The 26294-nt window shown below is 43.8% G+C and overlaps 1 protein-coding gene across 6 annotated transcripts in view; it reads right to left on the bottom strand.

Annotated features, from left to right (window-relative positions):
* IRF2 (interferon regulatory factor 2) overlaps positions 1–26294 on the bottom strand; it is a 111696-nt gene that overhangs the window by 8203 nt on the left and 77199 nt on the right. For all 6 annotated transcript variants that reach the window (XM_075849640.1, XM_075849641.1, XM_075849644.1 and 3 more), the window contains 3 exons: positions 23289–23406; positions 20661–20831; positions 14713–14753 (listed from right to left, as the gene is read on the bottom strand). In XM_075849640.1, coding sequence (XP_075705755.1) covers positions 14713–14753; positions 20661–20831; positions 23289–23406 — 330 coding nt within the window. The remainder of the gene's footprint in view (positions 1–14712; positions 14754–20660; positions 20832–23288; positions 23407–26294) is intronic.

Here is a 26294-nt window from a genome sequence, read left to right as displayed (position 1 = left end):
ATCAGCCCGCCACTACCTTCCCCCTGTAGACATTGCCACACAGCCCCCTTGTAGGTAGTGCCACACAGCCCCTTGTAGGTAGTGCCACACAGCCCCCTTCTAGGTAGTGCCACACAGCACCCTGTAGGTAGTGCCACACACAGCACCCTGTAGGTAGTGCCACACACAGCACCCTGTAGGTAGTGCCACACACAGCACCCTGTAGGTAGTGCCACACACAGCACCCTGTAGGTAGTGCCACACACAGCACCCTGGTAGGTAATGCCACACACAGCACCCTAGTAGGTAGTGCCACACAGCCCTCTTGTATGTAGTGCCACACAGCCCCCTTGTATGTAGTGCCACACAGCCCCCTTGTATGTAGTGCCACACAGCCCTCTTGTGGGTAGTGCCACACAGCCCCCTTGAATGTAGTGCCACACAGCCCCCTTGTATGTAGTGCCACACAGCCCCCTTGTATGTAGTGCCACACAGCCCCCTGTAGGTAGTGCCACACAGCCCCCTGTAGGCAGTGCCACACAGCCCCCTGTAGGCAGTGCCACACAGCCCCCTTGAAGGTAGTGCCACACAGCCAACAGCCCCATTATAGATAGCACCCCCCCATTCCTGTAGATGGCGCCACTGTGACTGGGTATTCTGCTCCTGGAGCTCTCCGCTTGATGTCTCTGTCCATGTATGGACAGTGACATCAGGGGCAACTCCTGAAGCGGTATCCCTGTCCACAGCGTTGCCGACTCGGTGACCGGGGATTCCACTGCAGGAGAAGCCCCTGTTGTCTGTGTCTATTTATTGACCGTGACATCACTGGCTTCTCCTGGAGTGGAATCCCCGGTCGCAGAGTCGGCAACGCTGTGGACGGGGATTCCGCTTCAAGAGTTGCCCCTGATGTCACTGTCTAAATATGGACAGAGACATCAAGCGCTCTGTCCAGGAGCAGAATCCTGGGCCACACAGGGATTCCACTCCTTCAGGGAGCTACAGTGGCGCTAGTAGATAGCAGAGCAGGGAAATACCTCCCATCTCTGCTATAGTGGCGTCGCTACCGCTGTAGCAGCCGCAGCAGCTGCTAGCGGCACCACCGGCCATGGGGGGGGCCTGTACCGACGGGTGGGACTGGCGCCCCCCATACCCGGTGACGCTGCTAGCAGTCGCTGTGGCTGCTACAGCCGTAGCGACACCACTAAGTGAAGAAGCGCCCGGGCGGAAAGGCACCGAAAATTATGCCACCCCACACCATAAACCCGGGAGTAGGACCGGTGTGACGTTCCCTTGTGAAGGCCTCTTCATGGAGTTGCCTACGTGGTCTCTGTCTATCATTGCGTCCGAGGCTCATTACTGAAGAGGATAGTCCTCCATTCCAGCCTCTACTGCCGTCTTGCTATGCACCATGATAGAATTTCTGAGCAGTTTGTGTGGTCAATGGAACACCTGTAGCTGGACGTCTGTCTCGAAGCCCAATGTCATGCAAACGCCTTCTGATAGTTTGTGTCGACACTGGTTGCCACCCTAGGCTCGTGATGTGACGTCCAATTTTACTTGAAGCACAGAATGGATCACTACGTGGCATTCTTCCAATTAGACGATCCGTCTTTACAGAGGTTCATCTTCGCACACCTCATGCTGCCATTCCCGTTCGTTTTTGTTCTCCCAATCTCCGGCACACACAACGTCAAACAGTGCTGACATTTTGGTCTAGGCACGTAGCAATCTGCCGGAGTGATAAACCAGGGTCTCTCAGTTCAAGAATTCTGTCCCTCTCAGTTTGGATAAGTGGCGATAACGGTCACGTCAACGAAAAGGGGGCATCGAACAATCATCCCACACCACTTGATCCGGCTTTGAGGTTTCATGTGGCTAAAAAACTTTGCTTTCAATCTGGCTTTTATGCCTCTTCCACATGCCACAGATTGGAGCTCCGTGCTTGAAAACTTGATCATTTTCAGATCTTAGTGGCACCTACTACTTCTTCGATTTGCATAACCTTGCGGCTTGCCCTTCTTGGTGCTGGAATTTCAATTTGAGAAGTGTAGGTGCGGGTCCCAGAGCTGGGACCTGCATCAATCAGACATATCCTGTGAATATGCCATAAATGTCTAAGATGGGAAAACCTTTTTAACTCTTCTTGATTTTCATTTTAGTAGCCACATTACATACAGTGAGTCACATTATGAAACATAATGTTGAATTTTACTATGTGGAAATTGGGTAGTCCATAAAAACATTTATGAGCTGTTTCGTTTCCACCTGCAGAATCTTTATTAATTTATTTGACCTGTATAAAGAATGACTAACCCCTTATAGTCCTATGAAAGCAATACAAGGCATGTAGTACAATCTGTAACTAAAAGTCACTTGCATTTCATATGTCTTTCTTTCTTTCATGAAAGGACTCCTCTCAAAGCAAACAACATAGGCTGTCAACATTAAAGTGGTTTTCCAGTTCCAAAAATTCAGGATAGGCCATCAATATGTGAGCTGTTTTGAAGGGGCTGCAGCGTTCGTACAAGCGCTGCTTCCCCTTCATTTCTATTTTCTCAATGTGAATCGACGACACACTTGTAGTGGCGGTTCAGAGTATTGCAGCCATCTCCCATTCAAGGGAATAGAATAAGGCTGTAATACTGGGAACCGTTACTACAAGCGTGTGGATGATTCGCAGTGAGAAAGTGAAAATGAAGGGGTAGCAGCGCTAGTACGAGTGCTGCAGCTCCTTCAAAACAGCTGATCGGCGGGGGTGCCGGGAGTCGGACTCTGACCGATCACATATTAATGGCCTATCCTGAGGATAGGCCATCAATTTTTTTGGAACTGGAAAACCCCTTTAACCCCTTCAGGGTCTCAGAAATGCTCCTGACACCATTATTAATTTAAATCAGATAGAGTGATATATCTCATTATTTTGCTTCAGTATTCGTAAGCCAAAACCATGAGGGGCACGAACACAGAAAAATATCAGTATAATGGAAATATTTTTAACTCATCCACTCCTGGTTTTGGCTTTCAAACACGGATGCAAAATACTGAACAAAATACTGCAATCTAAAAGGGGCCAAAAGCGTTTCTTTATCTTATTTTTTTTAGAAATGTGCTAATAGTCTGTAGCTGTATCTAGATATGTATTGAAATCGCAGTCAATGAGATTCAAATTAAAAGTATGTTTATTAAAACTTCCTAACATAATGTGAAATGTTTTTTAGGTCTCTTTTACATGGCAGTATTTTGGTCAGTAATTTGCATCAGTATTTGGAAGCCAAAACCAGGAGTGGAACCTGCACAGAGAAAAAGTATAATGGACAAAATTTAGTGTTATGGACCTACTACTGGTTTTGGCTCACAAATACTGATGCAAAATATTGACCTAAATACTGCCATCTAATAGAGGCCTTATGCAGGCATTTTTGTGCAGCCAGATTTACTTTAAAGTCTAATTGACTGGCACTCCCTGTAGTGCCCTTAGGATGCACGTCTAATGTAAGTTATGGTATTTCAACAAATATAATTTCAGGTGTTAATTGATCAAATTAATTTCTATATATCCCTAGTTATGAATTAAGGAGCCTAGACTATGAAAGAGAATCCAGACTCCATAGCATTTGAATTACACTGTAGCGCTCTTACAGAGTACTATAAGAACAAACATATACTACCTGGCTCTCATCTGAGACCGACCTTGTTCAGTGGGGACCCGACATTTTGCTCACAATTAAAAGCATACTAACAAGTGTTCCTTTGATGTGTTAATAAATAGTTAATAAAAAGTGTTATTTTTATTAACTACTGGAGTTTTCAGAAGTCCATTGCCACTGCAAAACAGAACCTCGATGCAATAGGGATACAACTATCAACCACAATATTGACTGAAGAATGGACCAACATCAAGGAGAAAACGGACAATCACTTACAGAATATAAAAAAAACCACTTAATTCCACTAAATGCCAAACATTCTCATGTGACAAAAAGGATTACCAGCAAAATCGTGTTTATATATGGTGGAATACACAACGCTCCTTCCATGGGGGCAACTATCCTAACAGACGCCCCTCATACAAACATGGCACCACCAGCTCACGCAGTGAGACATCCACAACTTCAAGGGGACAATGTTCTTTAGACCGAACACGCAAGTCAGGAGGCCCCCTCCTCCAAGAACACGAGACAAGGTGGCCAGTGCCGGAGGGGACAATTAATGCTTACAGACACGTTCACAGGTGTAGCACATAATTTAGTTATCAAGTCTTTCCCCAGCTCAGTTATCGATCCTTCAAAAAGGACTGTCATTTTGTCCTTAAAAACCGGACTTTAGCAGAAGTTTCAACAATTCTACCGTACCAACAGACTTAAGGCACATTGGATGGGAGAAGAAACAAAGACTGTAGCAATCCAGACTCTAGGAAATGTCAACCGTTTGTCTATTTAACATTTGGGACTCAGAAGCAAAAGTACATTCATGCCTCCACAAACCAAATATTAGGCTGAGACTTATATCTCTATACTACTTTATGTTTAACCCAACAATACTTCTGTTTATCGCTCCTCCAACTGGTACTTAAAGAAAATTTCTACCTATTTGGGAATCAATTTAATGTCTAAAAGTGGGATATGGTCATGGGATCTAAAGTGGCCCCCTATATGCAAAATGCATACATGACAGCTCTTGAAAAAGATTAGGTATACACACATATGTTGATTAGCTAAGTTTCTTCGATGACATGTTTTTGCATAGGGGGGGGGGAATCCTCTATTACTGAATTTTACACATTCTTAAATAACATCTACCAAGAACTTGGCATCACCATAAAAAGTAGCAAGGAGAAAATACATTTCCTAGACACTATAGTAAAACTTGATGATCACAACAATTTAAGTTTTGAGTTGTATAATAAGCCTACGGATCACAATAGTCTGCTCTATTATAACAGCATCCATCCCAGATCCACCAAAAAATCTCTACATCGATCACAGTTGAAAGGTTAGACAACATAGTCTCATATTACAAATTATGTATTACTAGACTTAAAAAGAGATACCTGAAAATTTCAAGCAATGTGGATATCCAGATATTCTACTTACAGAGGAGTATAATAGACTACAAACTGATAATCAGCCAACAGTATCCAAACCCAAAATTATTAGATTGCATTACCACCTACCAAAAATACATCAACAACTAAGGAAGTACTGGCCTTTATTTAATAGTGCATACCCCACAACTGAGGAATTTCTCTTTCCTCTACTCACTTATTACAAAAGATCCTGATATATACCAAATACAGGAGTATGGCCTGACATTGCCAGTTTTAAACTGACTTCTTGTCGACAATTCACCAAAACTAGAAAATTTAGCACATTTCCATGCTTGGGTTACAGTCATTGCTCCAGTGTAATAAAAGGAGACACTATATTGCACCCTCGCACTGGGCAACTCTATCCCATTTTCTTCACATGCAACTCCTCATTCGTACTATATTTACTCAAATGCCCATGTGGCTTGATATATGTGGGCAAGACCACTTAACAGATAAAGGATTGTGCGGGCAAACACAAATTCACTATCAGATGTAAAATTACCTTACTACCAGTCCCATACCATGTGGAACAAGCAGGACATACCGTATCACAGTTGATATACATGGTTTTTGAGCATGTTCAACAACCCAGGGGAGGAGGTAATAGGGCCCTTTTCTGAAACCGAGAAAATCCTTTTGGATTCATAGGTTACAGCCTTTATCTCCGCATGAGCTCATCAGTGAATGTGACTTCCGTACAAACATTTAAATATGATGGTTTTCTTCTAGTAAATTAAATGAAAGCATTTTTTTCCATTCCAGACACGTTAAATGATGTACAATTACGGTCATACACAGGAGAGGACGATACTGACCTTCTCCAGAACATAACATGTCCTTATTTCACATTAGTGTTCACACCAATGATTTAACTATCACATATATCTTATCTGTTAACGTTAAAATCTGGACACAAAGCGCTTTAGGCATTGCGTTGGGGCATCCCGACGCAGATGTGAACGAAGCCTAAGGGACACTATACGTGCACCTAGATAGTTATATTACATATTATCTACTGCATTCACGGCGTAGGGTTGCTAGGACAACCAAACGCCTAAGACATAGCCCCATAGTAACGTCATGATGTTCACGTGACCAAAACAGTGAGGCGCAATCAGTATTTAAGCACGCCAACACAAGTACACGTTCTACTTTACTCAATGTTCATTACCACTAAAGGTAAGACTATTAATAACCATTATTATGATCTGTGAGTGCGATTTTCAGTGTGCACTATATTCTCTATATATACACAGTATAATGCCCCTATAGATTCCCCCATACAGTATAATACCCCCATAGCTACCCCCATAAACTAAAATGCCCCAATAGCTACCACCATACACTACAATTACCCCTTAGCTGCCACCATACACTATAATGCCCCCACAGCTGCCCCATACAGTATAATGCCCCCATACAATATAATACACCTCTAGCTCCCACTATACAGTATGATGCCCCTCAGCTGCCCCCGTATATTATAATGCCCCCTTAGCTGCCCCTAGTGCCAGTGCCCACATATAAAGTGTCAGTTCCCACATAGTGTCACACACATTGCCCATGTAGATAATGCCAGACTCCGTGCCCATGTAGGTAGCACTACAGTGTCCCCTGTGAATAGTGCCACAGTGTCCATAAACCTAGTGCAAGCCCCCCCCCCCCTGTAGATAGCGATACCCCCCTGTAGCCATTGGGTCTCCCTCTAGGGGCGGAATCCCCAGCCAGTGCGTCGGCAATGCCGTGGCTGCGGATTCCGCTCCAGGAGGAACCACTGGCGTCATTGTCCATATATGGACAGTAGATCCAAAGGTTTAGAAATATGGGCAGCACAGCAGAGCCTCGGATACCGGCCTCCAGGAATCCGACCTGAAGATCCCACAGTGTGCAGACAAGAACAAGAGAAAGAGGCAGCACTCCAAGTTGAAAATATCAAATAGATGGATGTATTCTCCCATATGTGCAATGAAGTAATGCAATGTTTCAGCTGCTCAATGCAGCCTTTGTCAAGCTCCAGCGCAGCTTTCATTTTTATTGAACTGCGCAGACTGCGGAAGTCCGAGGTTAGTCATGGAGAACTTGGGGGGGACTTTCGGTCCCCCGTTCTCCTTATCGCTGCCAGCGATCACACATGTATCCCCTATCCTGTGGATAGGGAATACATCTCTTTTGTAGGACAAACTATAGGCTGTTTTTTTTTTGGGGGGGGGGGCTATATGGCGTTATCTACAGTGGGGGTATTGATTGCAGAGTGATGGGGGAAACTTTTTTTCATTTTAGCACAAGTCCTCAACAAAACAAAAGGTGAAAAAATGGAATGTATGTGTACCGTCTATGGCCGCGGTCTGTCGTTCTAACTTACCCCTCGACGACCCCGGCCATGGACGTCCTGCTGCTGTGCTGCGTCGTCCCCCTGTGAGGCGCCGGCACTCACTTCCGTGTATCGAGCTTGTCTGCCGGAGGGTGCAATCATTATCATCAACTCAGAAATTCCTGGACTATAAGAGGGTCGCCACCCTTCTTATCCTCGCCTGAGCGTTGTTGTTGTTGTTTCCCTTAGGGGACCATTTGTAAGACAGACTAAGTGTCTTCCAGCTTCCCAGTGTTCCCCTTACCTGTATCCTGTTTCCCGTGCTATCAGTACCATCCTGGTCTACTGCTGTGCTGAGCTGTTGTCGTGTTTTGCTGTATCTCCACGCCTGTTTTATACTGCACCACGCCTGACGTTTACCTGCTGCCTGGTCCCAGCCGAGCCTGCCTTGCTACTGTCTACATTGCCTCAGGTACCCTTTTCTGGACTATAGACTCTGTACCATACCTGTTTGGCCAGCTGCCATCCCGCTTCAAAGTACGGCCCAGTGGGTCCACACCCCGCCTCGTGACAGTACGCTCAGGCAATGGACTCCGCTGGTCAATTTAAGGGCATGTCACTCTCCCAAGCCATGCAGGCGGACCTGCAGGATCTCCGAACAAGACAGGATCAACTTCTTGTGGCATTGGACTCCATGGAGCAGGAGCTAGGGGCGCTAGCTACTTCCATTCCTGCCTCTATACAAGATCCTCCGACCAACCCTTTCTGCTACATCTCCTGGCAGTTCCAGTTCAGATTCCCGGTTCTCGCTGCCATTACCTTCTCGGTTCCATGGAGACGAAAGTACGTGCAGGGGATTTCTGAACCAATGCTATATCCATTTTTCCCTGCACGCCCGAGCATTTCCGTTGGACGGAACCAAGAGCGCCTTCATCATGTCTCTACTTGCTGGCAAGGCCCTGGTGTGGGCGAACCCAATCTGGGAACAACAGGGACCTGAGACTTCCAGGGGTTAGTGCGGTTGTTCCGTACTGTTTTTGAGGAGGCAGGACGTGACTCGTCGGCAACCACGGCCATCTTCAACCTTCGCCAAGAGGACACCTCCGTGGGCGAATACACCATCCAGTTACGGACACTGGCAGGAGAGCTGTCCTGGAACAATGAGGCCTTGGTGGCATCCTTCTACCACCTGCCTTGGATGACCTGATTCTGCTGGCTACTCGGGTAGATATAAGGCTCAGGGAGAGGTCTCATGAGGTGCAACAGGAGAGACGGCCTCCTAGCTTGGCGCCCGACTTCCAACAATCCCTCTTGCCTTCATCTACTGCTACGCCCGAGGTGCCGATGCAGGTGGATCGCCTAAAATGGTCTGTACAAGAGAAACAGCGCAGGCGCACCTCTGGACTGTCTGTATTGCGGTCTCGCTGGCCTTGTCGTGCGTCTGTGCCCACAGAAACAAAAACAAAAAACAACGCCTAGGTTTGGTTGGAGAGACAACCCTGGGCACTACTGCATTTAATCGTGAACTCTCTTCCAAATTGTTTATTGCCGTGACCATCGTCGCTGGCAAGAGGCTCCATCCAGTTTCTGCCTACCTGGACTCTGGCTCTGCAGCTAATTTCATCTGTCAAGACCTTGTGGATCTTCTGCAGTTGCCCACTGTCCACCTGGAAAGGCCGTTGATCGTTGCCTCGGTAGATGGACTGCCTTTGCCTGACCCAGTTTTTTCCATGACCAAGCTATTGAGACTTCAAGTGGGAGCTCTTCACACTGAGCTCATCTCCCTGTTTGTTCTGCACAAGGCCGTTAACCCCGTGCTGCTGGGTTTGCCTCGGCTCCGTTTGCACACCCCAGTCCTGGATTGGAACTCCGGAGAGGTTCTCCAGTGGGGTCCCATATGTCTCGACCGCTGTCTGGGTCATATCCATCCACCGCAGCCTTCTCCGCATCAGTCATTGGCAGGGTTGCCTCCTTGTAACTCTCAGTTCGCTGATGTCTTCGACAAGAAGGAAGCAGAGACCCTACCACCTCATCGTGCATATGATTGTCCGATCGACTTGGTTCCGGATTCATCCCCTCCTCGCGGTAGAGTATACACTCTCTCCCTGCCAGAGACACAGTCTCAGGAGCCGGGTTCTTCTTTGTCAAGAAGAAGGATGGATCCCTCCGTCCCTGCATTGACTACCGAGGCCTCAATTGGATCCCTGTGAAGAACAGGTACCCTTTCCCTTTAAATTCGGAGCTGTTCGATCGGATGCAGGGGGCAAATTTTTTTTCTAAATTGGACTTGCGGGGGGTCTACAACCGGATTCGGATTCGTCAGGGTGACGAGTGGAAGACCGCATTTAATACTCGTAATGGGCACTATGAATACCTAGTGATGCCCTTTGGCCTGTTCAAGAATTTGTCAATGACATTTTTCGTGATCTCCTCTATATCTGTGTTGTGGTGTGGTGTATCTCGATGACATTTTGATTTTTTCCCCAGATCCAGTAACTCATCAGAGTCATGTCTGCCAGGTGTTGCTTCGTTTAAGGGAGAATCATCTTTACGCCAAGCTGGAGAAGTGCATATTTGAAAAAAGATCTCTTCCCTTCCTGGGCTACATCATCTCCGATCAGGGCCTCAAGATGGACCCTGAGAAGGTAAAGGCTGTACTGGAGGTGCCACGCCCCCAAGGCTTAAGGGCCATACAATGCTTCTTGGGATTCGCCAACTTCTACCGGCTGGTCATTCCCAACTTCTCGTCGTTGACAGCCCCCATCTCTTCTCTTACAAAAAAGGGTATGAATGCTGAAGCCGCATTTTAGACCTTGAAAAAAGCCTTCACATCAGCCTCTATTCTTCACCACCCTGATATGTCCCTACAGTTTTCTTTAGAGGTGGACGCTTCCTATGTTGGTGCTGGCGCACTTTTGTTCCAGAGAGGTTCTAAAGGAAAGACTGTGGTATGTGGCTACTATTGTGCAGAGCGCAACTACTCGATTGGGGATCGGGAGTTGCTGGCCATCAAGCTGGCCCTGCAGGAGTGGACACATCTACTGGAGAGCGCAGTCCACCCTATCCTGGTCTTCACGGATCACAAGAATCTGACCTATTTACAGACGGCTCAACGGTTGAATCCTCGTCAAGCCAGGTGGTCGTTATTCTTTGCTCGATTCCAGTTCGAACTCCACTACTGACAAGAATGTGAGTGCCGATGCCTTGTCTAGGTCATTCGAAACAGAAGACACTGTGGAGTCCCCACAGAATATTATTGATCCATCCTGCATCTTCTCTGTGAACCATCTGCAGGTTAGAGACATTCCTCCAGGAAGAACTTTTGTACGTCTGGCAGACAGAGGAAGAATCCTTCGCTGGGGTCACAGCTCCAAGCTGGCAAGTCACGTGGATACTCGTAAGACCCAAGACCTAATCGCCCGTCAGTTCTGATGGCCCACGCTGCCCAAAGACGTCATGGACTTCGTCTCATGTACGGTATGCACAGCAAATAAAGTTGCCCACACCAGACCAGCTGGTCTGCTCCAACCACTGCCTGTGCCCGATGCCCCCTGGCAGAATGTTGCAATGGACTTTGTCACGGACCTCCCTCTCTCTGCGGGTTGCAGTGTGATCTGGGTGGTGGTGGATCGATTCTCTAAAATGGCTAATTTTGTTCCTCTGATTGGCCTGCCTTCTGCTGCTTGACTGGCTGACCTCTTCATACAACACATCTTCCGTCTGCACGGCTTGTCCCAGCATATTGTTTCGGATCGAGGGGTCCAGATCACTTCAAAGTTTTGGAGAGCACTCCGCAGTCTACTTGGTATAAAGTTGGACTTCTCTTTCGCCTATCATCCCCAGTCCAATGGACAAGTCGAGAGGATTAACCAAATTATGGAGAACTATCTGCGGCACTTTGTTTCCAGACGACATGATGACTGGGTGCAGCTGCTCCCATGGGCAGAATTCTCCTATAATAACCATACTAGTGAGTCCACCACCTCCAGCCCGTTCTTTATAGTCCACGGCCAACATCCTCGAATACCTCTTCCTGTCTCTACTATGTCCAAGGTGCCAGCAGCTGACTCGACCTTCAGGGACTTTCTGCAAATATGGCAACAGACCCGATCTTCTATTCTAGCGGTGGATCGCATTAAGAAAAAAGCAGATACTAGAAGACGGTATCCTCCTCAGTTTCTTCCAGGTACGAGGGTCTGTTTGTCCTCAAAGAATATCTGGCTGAGGGTGCCGTCCTGCAAATTTGCTCCCAGGTTCCTCGAACCCTTCTACAAATTAACCTGGTGTCTTACAAGCTGGGGCTGCCTCCTACACTCAAGATCCCTTACTCCTTCCATGTATCCTTGCTGAAGCCCGTGGTCTTGAACCGCTACTCTAGGACTCCTAGTTCCGCAGTGGCTCCTGGCGGTTCATCTGGGACTTTCGAGGTAGGGGAGATTCTAGCCACCAAGAAGGTGGGAGGAAGGACATTTTATTTAGTGGATTGGAGGGGATTTGGCCCAGAAGAGAGGTATTGGGAGCGAGAGGAGAACATCGATGCCCCTGTCCTCATAAGGAAGTTTCTCTCCCGTTCTTCTCCCAAGAAGAGGGGGCGTAGGAGGGGGATACTGTAACGTCTATGGCCGCGGTCTGTTGTTCTAACTTACCCCTCGATGACTGCAGGCATGGACGTCCTGCTGCTGTGCTGCGTTGTCCCCCTGTGAGGCACCGGCACTCACTTCCGGGTATCGAGCCTGTCTCGCGAAGGGTGCGTGCGCACTCGTGCCCGCTCTTAAAAGGCCAGTGCGCACACCTGAAAATCATCATCATCAACTCATGAATTCCTGGACTATAAGAGGGTCACTGCCCTTCTTATCCTCGCCTGAGCGTTGTTGTTGTTTCCCTTAGTCTGTCTTGCAAATGGTCTCCTAAGTGTCTTCCAGCTTCCCAGTGTGCCCCGTACCTGTATCCTGTTTTCCGTGCTCAGTACCATCCTGGTCTACTGCCGTGCTGAGCTGTTTTCGTGTTTTGCTGCATCTCCACGCCTGTTCTACTGCACCACACCTGACGTCTACCTGCTGCCTGGTCCCAGCCGAGCCTGCCTTGCTACTGTCTACATTGCCTCAGGTACCCTTTTCTGGGCTATAGACTCTGTACCATACCTGTTTGGCCAGCTGCCATCCCGCTACGCGGTACGGCCCAGTGGGTCCACACCCCACCACGTGACAGTATGCATATGTGTTTAAAAATGTAGCTTTCTGATTTCCAGAAAAAAAAAATGTTTTATTCAACACTGTGTCCTATTACTGCTTGTTAAATCTAACATTGCCTGCTGTAAGAAGGTGCCTTTCAACAGGATCCTATGAGCTATCACATTATGTGTATTCAGCTGTGCAATGAATGGACGATAACGTAAGGTATACATAAAGAGAATGTTGACCGAACCCACCGATTTCCACAGGATCGACCAACCATCTGATCTGTATGAGTGTAGGCCACACTCTCCCCCAAAGTCAGATGTCGAGGAAAAAAAAGGATCAAGCATGTTGATTTCAACATGCTCAATCCTTTGTTCCTACAGGATATAGGCCGCTACCAGAGGTGTCTGGCAGAAGCTTATTTCCCTCTCTCCATTAAAGGAAGGGTGTCGCGGCAAAAAAAAATTTAGATAAATTTGCTTTTAGTGTTTTATTTAAAAAAAGTTTATTTATTAGTGTGTTTGTGTTTTACTTTTTTTTTTTTTTTTTCAAACTTTTTCTTCTCTATGGGGGCTGCCATTTTTTTTTTCATCTCTGTATGTGTCTATTAATGGAAGGTCTTCGGCCGAGCGACATCCGGCGCCATTTTCTTGTGGACCGGAAGCCGCGGCCGGACAGTAAGATGACTACTTCCGGTTGCGGCTTCCGGGCATGTGTTCAGAAGCAAGCGGAGGGAGCAGACGGACCGGAGGGAGAGGCGGCGGCAGGAGCAGGTAAGTCATGTTTATGTATGTTTTGTGCTATAACCACTGTATGTAAGCCTACTACACTGTGTATTCACTCAAAAAATGGCGGCACACAGTGTAGGAGGCTTGAACATTCAATCCCCTCCTTTCTCCTGGCACTAGCCAGGATAAGGGAGGGGGGATTCTGTGAGCTCACTAGAGCGTGTGTGTTTACACCAAATTTGCAGCATAAAGCAATGTGGTTGCTTTACCACATGCCAATGCTGCAATTTTGGGAATTGCTCCCTCTAGTGACCAGCACAGGGAAAGGTTATAAATTAGAATCTAATTTATAATATTTCCTGACTTGTGAAAAAATGTAAAAAAATTATAACAATGTCTAATCATGTATACACTGTTTAACTAAAAAAAAAATTCCCTTTAAAAACACCTGTACGCTCAGGCGAGTTGAGCAGGTATGTGTATGGGGAGGGGGTTGAGAGGAATAGCTGTGAGGCAAACGCTAAGGCTACAGTCAGACGAGCGTGTGCAACCTCAGACGTAAAAACTAACGTTTTTCACGTCTGAGGTGCACCCGTGTGGGACGCGTTATAATGGATCCCTCATAGACTATAGTCTATGGAGGGATGCGTGAAAACGCAAGAAAATAGGACATGTCCTATTTTTCCAAGGACCCTTCACACACTCCCTGGAAACAATGGCAGTGTGAACGGCCCCATTGAAATACATGTGTCCGTGTGACGGCCGTTGTTTTAACAGGCGTCACATGGACGAGTTACACGCTCGTCTGAATGAGCCCTAAGGTGTATGTAATTGTTCCACAGTTACTGTGTACATCTTATCACTGGTGAAAGGGTTATCTTCAAAAAGTACATATCATGGCCATGACCACGTCCCTCCAGCTCCCTCCATCTCCTCCCACTGTGTACTTACCCGTCCTCGGCATCTCCGGTATCCCGGCCAACGACACACCATCCTTCCGGAGCTGCTGGCTCGCGGCTTCCTCCGCACCTGCACTTGTCCAGTTCCTCGGCTTTCCTATAGTGTGCGAGTTGACTCTTCCTCCCTTAAAGGGCTAGCGTGCTGCAATCCACCCAGCTTTCCAAGGGTGCAAAATGTACTATCCCCCTCTGCTCCTGATGAACTAGGTTCTACCATTGTTTGTTCGTTTTCTTCTGGAACTAGTTATTGGATTACCATTACTGACTCTGCCTGAATTCTGCCACCTTTAGTCTGCTGCCTGCCCTGACCTTCTGCCTATCTTCTGCTAAATCACTTGACCTATTTATCTTGTGGGCTGCAAGCTCCGATGAATGAACTAGCGAACTTGACAAACGAAATAGAAAAATAAGCAATAAATTATTTACACTTCACATAAACAAGTTTTATGAATATATAGAGCAAACTCACCAAGCCCTCTTCATCACTGGGGACGCTGTCTGTTTCACTTTCTGCAAAATAAATGAGAAAATTAATTAAATAATTCACTGCACTAATCTGTATAATAACATGGAGTACCTACTACAAGTATGCTGGGGTCTACCACAATGTCCCCACACATAAATAGCAAACATCAAGGATTAACAGATGAAGCAGAGCTGCCTGTACACATTAGATGTTTAATTTTCTATTTTTGGGGGAGGGGGGGGGGGTCGTGGGGGTACAGCTAACAATCTAAGTGGATTAGCACCGGCCAGTGGATCCTCACTAGCAGAACCTGCCCTCTGTTGACGGCGCAGAACAGAACGGATTGTGTTGGATTTTTGCATAGTTGATCCTCTGGGAAATAAACCGAGTCAGCGGACATATCTGGCATCGACCCACAGTGCACGTTCAGTCTATGAAAACGTTCAGCCAGCAATTCTGTGTTTACCTAACATGAATGCCAATTTATGTAATTTGGAAAAATTCATCATCATATCCAATATGTTATTGCTGGTAAAACTATGGAATGCATTATCACAATATATGAACGATACAGTCCCAAAGAATTAAATGACAAATTCATCTCTAATACACGTATATTATATAGCTTCATTATACTTGCATGAAATATCCAGCTACATAAATGTCTGGTTATTTCACTCAATGTTCTTCTTTTGGGTTATTGGTTAAAATAAAACAACTATATCAGGTATTGCAAGCAGTATATTATATTTTAGTGCCAGGTGTAATTTCGAGATTTTTTTTTGCTTTATCTTCCAGTAAACAAGTGCCAGACTAACAGAGAAGTGAACATAATGATGGGTTGAACATCAACTACATAAATCAATTTGTGTTCTCAGAGGTCTAGTTTAAAATGACAGATTCTCAGTTGGTTACTATCGTACAAGAGAAGAATTCCTGTTAAACAAGGACATAAATCTCAGAAGGGTAGAGAACAGTCTCCGCAGACAGTTCGTAAGCTCAATTCTCCAGTTCTACTACATCTAAATGTAGACACGTAAATGCAGCTTCAATGCAAAATCTGTAACAGCAGTAGAAAATCCCTGTTTGTTTTTACTATAAACGCATGATGAGATTACAGCGAAGTGCTGCATCAAGAATGGACCAACAGTGCCCATTCATATAGATGCTGCAATTGACTTCATCCCTGTAATGCTAAAGATTCCCTTTAGCCAGGGCGGGATGTGTATACAGAATCCTGACCACTTCTGTAGCGTCTGTGTGATTTACAGTACAGCACAGGGAGATCTCGCTGTAAATGACAGATTACAGCGTAATCTCGCGAGACTACACCAGCTATACTGTAAATCACAGAGACGTGCAGAGAAGTGGTCAGGATTCTGAATACACATCCCGTCCTGGCTGGAGGTAATGTATATTCATGGTCAGGACACTGGAGTAATGTTAGTGTATGTGGCTGCACATAGCGATATAGCTATAATGCTATGTGCAGAGTAAATGAATGGAGAGAAGTGTATGACGCTGATTGCTCACTGATTGGTCAGCGTCATACACTTCTCTGTACAACGCCCACTTGGCCAAAAAGTGAAACACGCCCAGTTGTCCATTGAGAAATGCATTAGCATAAAGCTAATATAGGTCATAACTCTGTAAAAAAATAATCGTTTTTCTAAATAAAAACCATTGCTGTAGTCTACATTACAGCGCTGATCACATCATGTACAATATAGGGCACTTATAATGTGGTGACAGAGCATCTTTAATGGGTTGCAGCAGGGAGACCTCCATGGTTGGCTTACCTTTGTGGGACCCAATTTCTAAACAATGTTTCCAGAATACTTATCTACAGTTCTACAACTAAAGCTCTGCTCACATCAAGTTTGGGCCAGACAGATCAGTTATAAATTTAAAAAAATGCACACATTAGAAAAAGCAGGTTGGAAACATGTTTATGTTTAGTGTCCCAATTTAACAGTTCCTTTTATTTTTTCTTTAGAAAGATCTAAATGTATACTAGCATTTGTTTGCCACATAGAAGTCTTTGTGTGTGTACGTCTTTTGTACCAAATCGAAGTAAGCCCGTTCCCACACACACACACACACACACATATATATATATATATACACACATAGATACACACACGCATAGTTCGGTCCAGAATTATTTGGATAGGGACACAAGTTTTGGCATTTTAGCTGTTTACCAAAACATATTGAGTATTCAGCTATATAATCAATATGGGCTTAAAGTGCAGACTCTCAGCTCTAATTTGAGGGTATTCACATCCTAATTTGAGGAAGGGTTTAGAAATTACAGCTCTTTAATATGTAGCTGCCTCTTTTTCAAGGGACCAAATGTAATTGGACAATTATCTCAAAAGCTATTTAATGGGCTGCATGCGCTATTCCCTCATTAATCCATCATCAATTAAAAGGGCTTTTTTATTTTTTTTATTATATTGCTTTTAATAAAATATAAACAAAAATTGTATTTATTAGTGTTGCCACGTTCTAATTTTTACTGTGTTCAAACTTTTACTTCTCTATGGGGGCTGCCATTTTTTTTTCATCTCTGTATGTGTCGATTAACGACACATACAGAGATGGAATATGGCACATACAACCCCATAGACAATGCGAACGGGAGCCGTTCCATTCTCAGAAGCGTACGACGTCTGTGTGGGAACGGCGCATGCGCCGCTCCCACACAGACCAAAACGAAGCTCGTTCGCAGAGTGAAATCCGGTGCCATTTTCATGTGGACCAGAAGCCGCTGCCGGACAGTAAGATGATGACTTCCGGCCGCGGCTTCCGGCCAAATGTTCAGGTGCAAGGATTAGGAGTGTAGACCAGCGGAGGCGGCAGGTAATTTATGTTCATGTATGTGATGTATTATGTTCGTGTGATACTGTCTGCTGAGCTCTGTATCTAATCCTCCTACACTGTGCAGTCGCTCAGAAAATGGCGGCACACAGTGTAGGAGGTTTGAAGATTCAAACCCTTCCTTCTCCTGGCAGTAGCCAGAAGAAGGGAGGGGGGATTGTGTGAGGACACTAGAGAGAGTGTGTCCACCCCAAATTTGCAGCATAAATCAATGAGGTTGCTTTACCACAGTGACCATGCTGCAATTTTGGGAACTGCTCCCTTTAGTGCCCAGCACATGGAAATGTTATAAATTAGAATCTAATTTATAATATTTCCTGACTTGTGAAAAAATAAAAAAAATTAAAACAATGTGTAATCACTCAAATACTAATTGTTTAACTGAATAAAAATAATAATTTCTAGCAACACATTCCCTTTAAGCGGGTAAAAGGTCTGAAGTTTCAGGTGCGGCATTTGCATTTGGAGGATGTTGCTGTGAACCCACAACATGAGTCAAAGGAGCTCTCAATGCAAGTGAAACAGACCATCGTTAGGCTGAAAAAAATGAAGAAATCCATCAGAGAGATAGCACAAATGGCCAAATCAACAGTTAGGTACATTATTAAAAAAAAAAAAAAAAAAAAGAGCACACTGGTGATCTCGTGAACTCCAAAAGGCCTGGATGTACACGGAAGACAACAGTGGTGTATGATCGCAGAATGCATTCCATGGTGAAGAAAAACCCCATCACTAAGTGAAGAACACTCTCCTGGAAGTAGGTGTATCGGTATCTAAGTCTACCATAATGAGAAGACTTCATGAGAGCAAATACAGAGGGTTCACCACAAGGTGCAAACCATTAATCAGCCTCAAAAATAGAAAGGCCAGATTAGACTTTGCCAAACAACATGTAAAGAAGCCGCTCAGTTCTGGAACTGCATTTTTTGGACAGATTAAACCAAGATCAACCTGTACCAGAATGATGGGAGAAAGAAAGCATGGAGAAGGCTTAGAACGGCTCATGATCCAAAGCACACCACATCCTCTGTAAAACATGGTGGAGGCAGTGTGATGGCATGGGCATGCATGGCTGCCAAAGGCACTGGGTCACTAGTGTTTATTGATGATGTGACTGAAGACAGAAGCAGCTGGATGAATTCTGAAGTGTTCAGGGATATACTTTCTGCTCAGATTCAACCAAATGCAGCAAGGTTGATTGGACGTCACTTCACAGAACAGATGGACAATGACCCAAAATATACTGCGAAATAAACACAGGCGTTTTCAAGGCAAAGTGGTGGAATATTCTGCAATGACCAAGTCAATCACCAGATCTCAACCCGATCGAGCATGCATTTCACTTGTTTAACCAGTTCAGGACCGGGCTATTTTGAGCCTTCAGGACCAGACACCGTTTAGCCATTTTTAGCACGCGTTCGTTAAATGGCTATACCTTTTTTATTTGTTCGGCTAGCGACGTGATTTTTGCGATTGTTTTTTTCCGTAGACGATGCAGGTTTCTTTTTTTTATCATTTTTATACACATCCTATTTGCTCTTTTAGAATTTTTATTCTTAAAGTTTGAAAATAATAGTAAAAAAATAAGCTTTTTTACTTTTCAGCTATTTTTTTTTTGTTGGTAATAACATAGTTTTACCCTAAAATAGACCTTTTATTTGTGATCGTCATGGTCTACCGTAAATTTGAATATATTACATGTCTATATTAGGGTAATTGGGTCAGCGCTAGCGTTACAACAATGATTGGCGGAGGGGGGGGGTAGTTTTTTTGGGGTGGGTATTTTATGTGTATTTATTATTATTTTTTATTTGCACTTTACTTTAATTTTTTTATTACTATGGACTGTCCCTCAAAAGTTAAAAAAGGCCTTTCGGGAACATATATATATATATATATATATATATATATATATATATATATATATATATATATATATATATATATATATTTATTTATTTTTATTTCTTTTACACCATGCTTTTCCACTGTAACTGGAGCTTCACAGCAGCCCCAGTTACAGGGGAAATCAGCCCTCTCATAATGACAATCACATGATAACCGGGAGGAATAGAGACAGCGCCGCGGCCGCTGCCTCTATTCCTATACACAGCGTTCATTGATTGTTGTGTAAAAGAGATCGGAGAAGACAGAAGCAGCGAAAGCTGCTTCTATCCTCTCCTCAGGGTCCCTGGCAGTCACTGACAGCCGGAGACCCGACATTCAGCTGCCCGATCGCCCGGGCAGCAAGTTAAAACCTGCGCCGTTAAAAGTCTATGGCGTGGGTTTTAAGGACCCTGACCGCTGGCCGTAAAAACACAGCCAGCGGTCGGGAACCAGTTAAAACAAAATTTAAGGCAGAAAGACCCACAAACAAGCAACAACTGAAGACAGCTGCAGTAAAGGTTTGGCAAAGCATTACAAAGGAGGAAACCCGGCGTTTGGTGATGTCCATGGGTTCCAGACTTCAGGCAGTCATTGCCTGCAGAGGTTTATCTAAAAAGTATTATAAAAAACATAATTTGTATTTATGGTAATGTTCATTGGTCCAATTACTTTTGAGCCCCTGAAATGATGAGGTTGTGTAGAAAAATGGTTGCAATTCCTAAACGTTTCACAGGATATTTTTGTTCAACCCCTAGAATTAAACCTGAAAGTCTACACTTCAATTGCATCTCAGTTGTTTCATTTCAAATCCAATGTGGCGGCAGCGGAGCCCAAATCATGAAGATTGTGTCACCGTCCAAATAATTCTGGACCTAACTGTATATACACACTTTTGTACTAAATATATATATATATAGCATGTAGTGAATAAATCTTGCTTTTTCTCTATTTTTGGAGTGCTGCTCCGTATTTTGGGAATTATATATATAAATATTTACTGTCTCTGTAACCACTTGCAACATCACCGCTACTCTTCCCGTGAAATTGATGGATACTGAATCCTGAAGCGCCCCATTCTAATTATTTCTTCCCCTTTAGCGTAACCTGTATTTTTATGAATATCGGTAAATCCAATATAATGTATTCTTCATTTAATTACATTGTACATGAAGAACTCTTACCGGCACATGAAGAAACTGGTGATATCTGCAGGGGGTAATGCTGTGGCCGAAAATTTGGCAGCTCATCACTTTCAGTCATCACTTCAACAACCTGGCAAACATCAGGGGGATTGGTGACAATCATATCTTCCACCATACTGGAGTTGTAAGTGTTGTATGTCGATCCATCTACTACAGAAAAATAAATATAGTTTGAAAAACAAGGTTTGAAGATAAACTTAGGGAGTAGATATATTATAACAGCGAACACATGGGGCAGATTTACTAATGAAATGACACCACTGCTCTGATACAATTGCATTAGAAATAATAGTGTCTGTTTCATTCCATCTCCTATACGTGTCATGGCTTGCCAGCACTGTTCAGAACACAAAATATGTTATTTGCTTCAGTAAGAGGCATTTAGGCGTTGACTTCCAGTTGCACAAAGTACAGTAAAATGGATTTAATCACAGTTTCCACCACTTCTTCAGTAGCATAGATTGCGTTCCCAACAGACCATACATTAGGGATTTTGCCAGGCTTAAACAACTGATTTACATAATTGTCATCCATCGATCGTCTACTTTTCATGCACTGAATGATCACGTTCAACAACGACCAAGCCCTGAAATTGGTCTCTTTCTGACGTGTTGAATTATTTGTGTAGTTTGTCATGAACAGTCGTCGTGACTGTACAGAAATCTTTGTATCATACAACTGATGATATGTAAAGAGCATGTGCCAACATATTACTCATGAAATGGACAATTCCTGAATATACAAACATTCTTCCTCTACTGCATGAATATGGTATGCTGGTCACTGGACATGGCCAAGCTAATGGCAGAAGTTAATTCATATAAATTTTGAACCATTTTACAGTTGTCAATTTCCATCCTTTCATGCAAGAAATCCTTACACGTCTTTTACCATGGTTTGTTTTGACATTGATCGATCGGCTGTAATAAATCGGTAATGTACAACCAGCTTTAGACAATCTTCAATATGGTAAAGTGGTCTTTTGAGGATAATAATGTAGAATATTGAAAGTTTATGTTATTATCATATCACTTCCTGGAATCACTAACTATGTACCCGAGAAATTAAATGTTCTCTTAAGGTTTCTAATACACGGCCCTATATGGGCCTTGAAAATCAGCGCAGATCGATGAGATTGATCGACGCGTGTTTGCTCCTCTCAGAAGGAGCAATGAGTAATTATATATGGGGACGAGCGATCATTACTACAATAGATCGTCCCCATACATTTCCATCGTGTTGGTAAGACATCTCTATGTTTACAACGATAAGATTTAATAAAACAAACTAGCAGAGCGGATACATGTTTACATAAGGCAATGATCAGGAATGAGCGTTTGTATGATTGCTCGTTTTCCCGATCATTGGACCCGTGTAATTGGGCCTTAAGACCTTGTTTCTAATCATTCTAAGAATAGTCAACACTAGAATAAGATTCAAGTTGTTATTTTGGAGAGTGTTCGTTTTTAAAGGACACTTCTTGTTGGGACTCACCGTTTTCCTGTTAAAGACAGATACAATCCTTATTGACTTTAAAAACCCAGCAATGGATTGGTAAACAGTGCGCACTTTTATTACAAATATTACTCTTTTTAATCCTGTGGTAGAACAATATAACATTCAAAACTTGTTGCAACCTAGAAAACTAGCCGCTGAGATACACTATGTAAACCATAATTTAGAATCTTTGGGATTTATTTAATATGATATTAATAATGGTTTGTTAAAAGTTCCACCTGCAATCAAATTCCCACTGAACACTGTGCAAGGTGTTCTTAAGAGTGACAACTGCCCTATTGATACTTGCATGTGCTCAGAGTGGTGGTCACTTACTGCCCTAGGGGAAGTATAAATGCAGTACTATGATGCAAGATAACATAGGACCATAAAAAAAAAATCACCACTAATGCTGACATTGTGTTGATAGATCCGGATTCTGGCTGGAAAAGAGAAGTTACTTTCATACACTGGCAACTCCAGGTAGAACTAAAGGAAATGGAAAGCAGAGGCTGAAGAATGGCTCTTTTCTTCCAAATGTATAGATTAAGGCCCCATGCACATGGCCGGAATTTAGATCCGCAATTACGGACTGTAATTGCGGATCAAAATACGGACCTATTCATTTCAAATGCCCAGACACCTTCTCGTATATTTATGGGAATGTGTCCGGGCCGTAGAAATGACCCGCAAAAATAGGACATGTCCTATGTTTTGATTTTACAGATCGTGCTCCAATACTTTATAATGGGAGCACGGCCCGCAAACGCGTGTGACTGTCCGCGGCCGTCCGTGCCCGTAATCACCGGCCGTGATTACAGGCACTGTCTAAGCCTATCTTTCATTATTAGAACAGATAAAGTAATGAAATATAAAAAACTGATATGGAAATTGCATGTTGGGATTTATTCTTCTCGTTTGGCATGGGTGCTTATTATTGGCCTAGTTATGTGGGTACGGCTGTCTTTTATTAATAGTGGATGATAAATCTAGTTAGAGAAAATTAGAAACCATTAATAAAGGATTTAGTAAAAACAAAAAAATAAACAGTGGTTAATTCATGTATATACTCGTCTCTTCTGTAAATGGACAGGCATGTGGAATACCTACCTAGAATATTTACCGTACTGTCCCCCTCTGCTTTTATTGCTGCACACATGATTGTATAAGGAGTGTTAACGGAATACGCCCCATTCACTGGTGATACTGGTGCCTGGTATGGTTCATCCTGTATCAAACATAAGTAAAGAGTTAACTGAATGTACTTCGGCCTACTTTAAACTACCATTTAGAACATATGAACAGATGACCGTAAATATTTGGGTGGGTGTATTTCTGTGATTCAGTAAACTGCTATTAGTCCTTCAACAAATATGAACAATAAAACCGCCTAAGGGGTATGTTCCCACACACAGGATACGCTGCAGAATTTCTGCAACAGGAAATCGGAAGTGGAATCTAAAAAAACACAGATAAATCTGTCACAGAAATACGAAGTGCGTTTTTGTTGCGCATATTGCTGCGGAAACGCTTCCGGTTTTTCCGCAGTTTTACCTGCAAATTTAATTTTGAACATTGATTATAGCAAAGTGTATGTTCACCTGCACATTTCCAGAGGTTTGTACTGCGTTTCCGCTACATAAACGCTGTAGAAACCACCACACGACTCTGTTGCGGAATTTATGCACCCCATTCAAGCCTGTGGGCCAAACATGCAGCATCACCACAGAATAGGCAGCATAAATTGACATTCTGCGGAGTTGAAAGTCGCTGTGCAGAAAACTTTCCGCATTACTTTTCTACATTTTTTTCCCAGTTCATTCAGTTTGCTGCCACTATAAATGCTGCAGAATTTCTGCACAGAATTCAGTTGCAGAAATACCGCAGCGTTTATGCTACTGGGGAACCCGGCCTAAGGCCTTATAAACACAAGCGCGTCCTATTTGAGTCCAATAAAACGGGTCCGGTTATCCTGCATATGACTGTCCATGTTGCGTCAGTGTGGTTTCTGTGTGTCATCCGTTTTTCTCATCCGTATTTTTCACAGACCTTTAAACTTCAATGGCCGAATCAGATCCACAAAAATGGACGAGAATAGGACATGCGGTAAGTTCCACACAACGGACAGACACGATTTGTAAATTGCATTCGTCAGTGTGCTGTCAGTTATTTTAAATAAACTGCACACGGACATGAAATACATTCATGTGAATAAGGCCTAAGATTGAGACTGAACCTAATTTTACACAGGCACATTCTTGTTCTTAAAGGGAATGTATCATCAGAAATTGACATGTGAAAATGATACGCTTTATACATGAACCCATCTCTTTCTCCATCACTCAAACTACAGACAAGTGGTCATGCGGTAGAACTGTGTTCGATTCCGTTTATACAGAAAATATAAATGCAAAGAAATTCACATTCCTGGCATGACACAAAAACGCTGCCTATTAATACTGCTCTAACTGAGGGTATGTTCACACACAGTGTTTTCAGGCGTATTTCGGGGAGTAATCGCCTCGAAAGACGCCTTGAAAAACTCTAGTAAACACAGACAAACACCTTCCTATTGAAATCGACGGGTAAATCAGCGTTTGGTTCAGTCGGGGTGTTTTTTTTTTTTTACACTGCTTTTGGAGCTGTTTTACATAGGGTCAATTAAAAAACAGCTCCTAAAACTGCTTAAAAAAAAAAAGCCTCAAAAAACGTTTTCTGCTTCAAAAACGGCTGAAAATCATAGTTTGTTTTCCCTTGAAAACAGCTCCGTAATTTTCAGCCGTTTTTAATTGTGCGTGTGAACATACCCTAAAGCTCCAAAACACAGTATAAATAGTTTTTATAGTTCTGCAGGCAGTCAAAAAAATCATAATGAAACTGGACATTTGAACATAAGTTTCACATAGGTCAAAGTAACACGATTACATTATATTGCGTCCATATGTATAACAAACATTACAGCAAGTTTAAAATCCAGGCGTCACTATTCTGTGATAGACCCTGCCTTCTAACCCATTATCCCCTTAACCCCTTCTGGCAGTAGCAATTATTCAGATTTTCATTTCATTTTTTCCTCCCCGCCTTCCAAAAGCCAGAACGTTTTTATTTTTCCATCTATATAGTCCTATGAGGGCTTGATTTTTGCAGGACGAGATGTAGTTTTTTTGTGGTACCATTTATTGTACCAATGTACTAGGAAACGGGAAAAAAATTATTTGTGGAGTAGAAAATGAAAAAAAAACGCCTCCATTGCTTTCTGCGCTTCGTTTTTACAGAATTCACAGTGCAATTAAAATTACATGTTAACTTTATTCTGTGGGTCAATACAATTACGGCGATACCAAATTTATATTGTTTTTTTCTATATTGTGCAAAAAAAAAAAACTAACTGTAAAAAATAAAATTTATTTTGTGTCGCTAAATTCAGAGAGCCAGAACTTTTTTATTTTTCCGTCGATTAAGCGGCATGAGGGCACATCTTTGGCAGGATGAGGCTAAGTTTACATCTCGTTTTTACTGTACGTCTGATGTGCACGTTTTGACATGAGAGGACCATGTCAAATGTGTACCACAGCGTGCACATTGATTTCTATGGTCCGGATGGATGCCCTAATGGTGTAGTTTGTGCTCACGTTTTGTTTGCTTATGCAGTTCAGAGCGACCCAGCATAGAAGCTGGTTTGTAGGAGGAAATCCGGCGACATTTTGGTGAAGACCGGCCGCACTGCAGGTAAGGTGCGTGTGTGTGTGCGTGTGGGGAGGGATTGTGCGTGCAGCGGGGGGGGGGGGGGGTTTGTGTGTGGCGCGGTTGCATGTTTGGAGGGGTTTGTGTGTGTGTGGGGGGGGGGCTCGATGGAGTAGCGGTGCTCACCGCTGTTCCTTGAAAATAGCTGATTGTCAGCTATGAAGGATCAACAGGCGCCGCTGCTCCGTCGAGTGCCCCCCACACATACAAGCCCCCCCAAACATGCAACCGCACCACACACAACTCCCCCCCCCCCCCCCACAACCCTCACACACACACAACCACCCACACACACACACACACACAAACCCCCCAAAACATTGTTGTGTGCAGGGTGCTTTTTTTGGGGGGGGGGGGGGGGGGTCTGTGGGG

The sequence above is a fragment of the Rhinoderma darwinii genome, chromosome 1 (genome assembly GCF_050947455.1).
Source record: "Rhinoderma darwinii isolate aRhiDar2 chromosome 1, aRhiDar2.hap1, whole genome shotgun sequence".
Lineage (NCBI taxonomy): Eukaryota > Metazoa > Chordata > Amphibia > Anura > Rhinodermatidae > Rhinoderma > Rhinoderma darwinii.
This window is presented reverse-complemented; position numbering and strand designations above follow the sequence as displayed.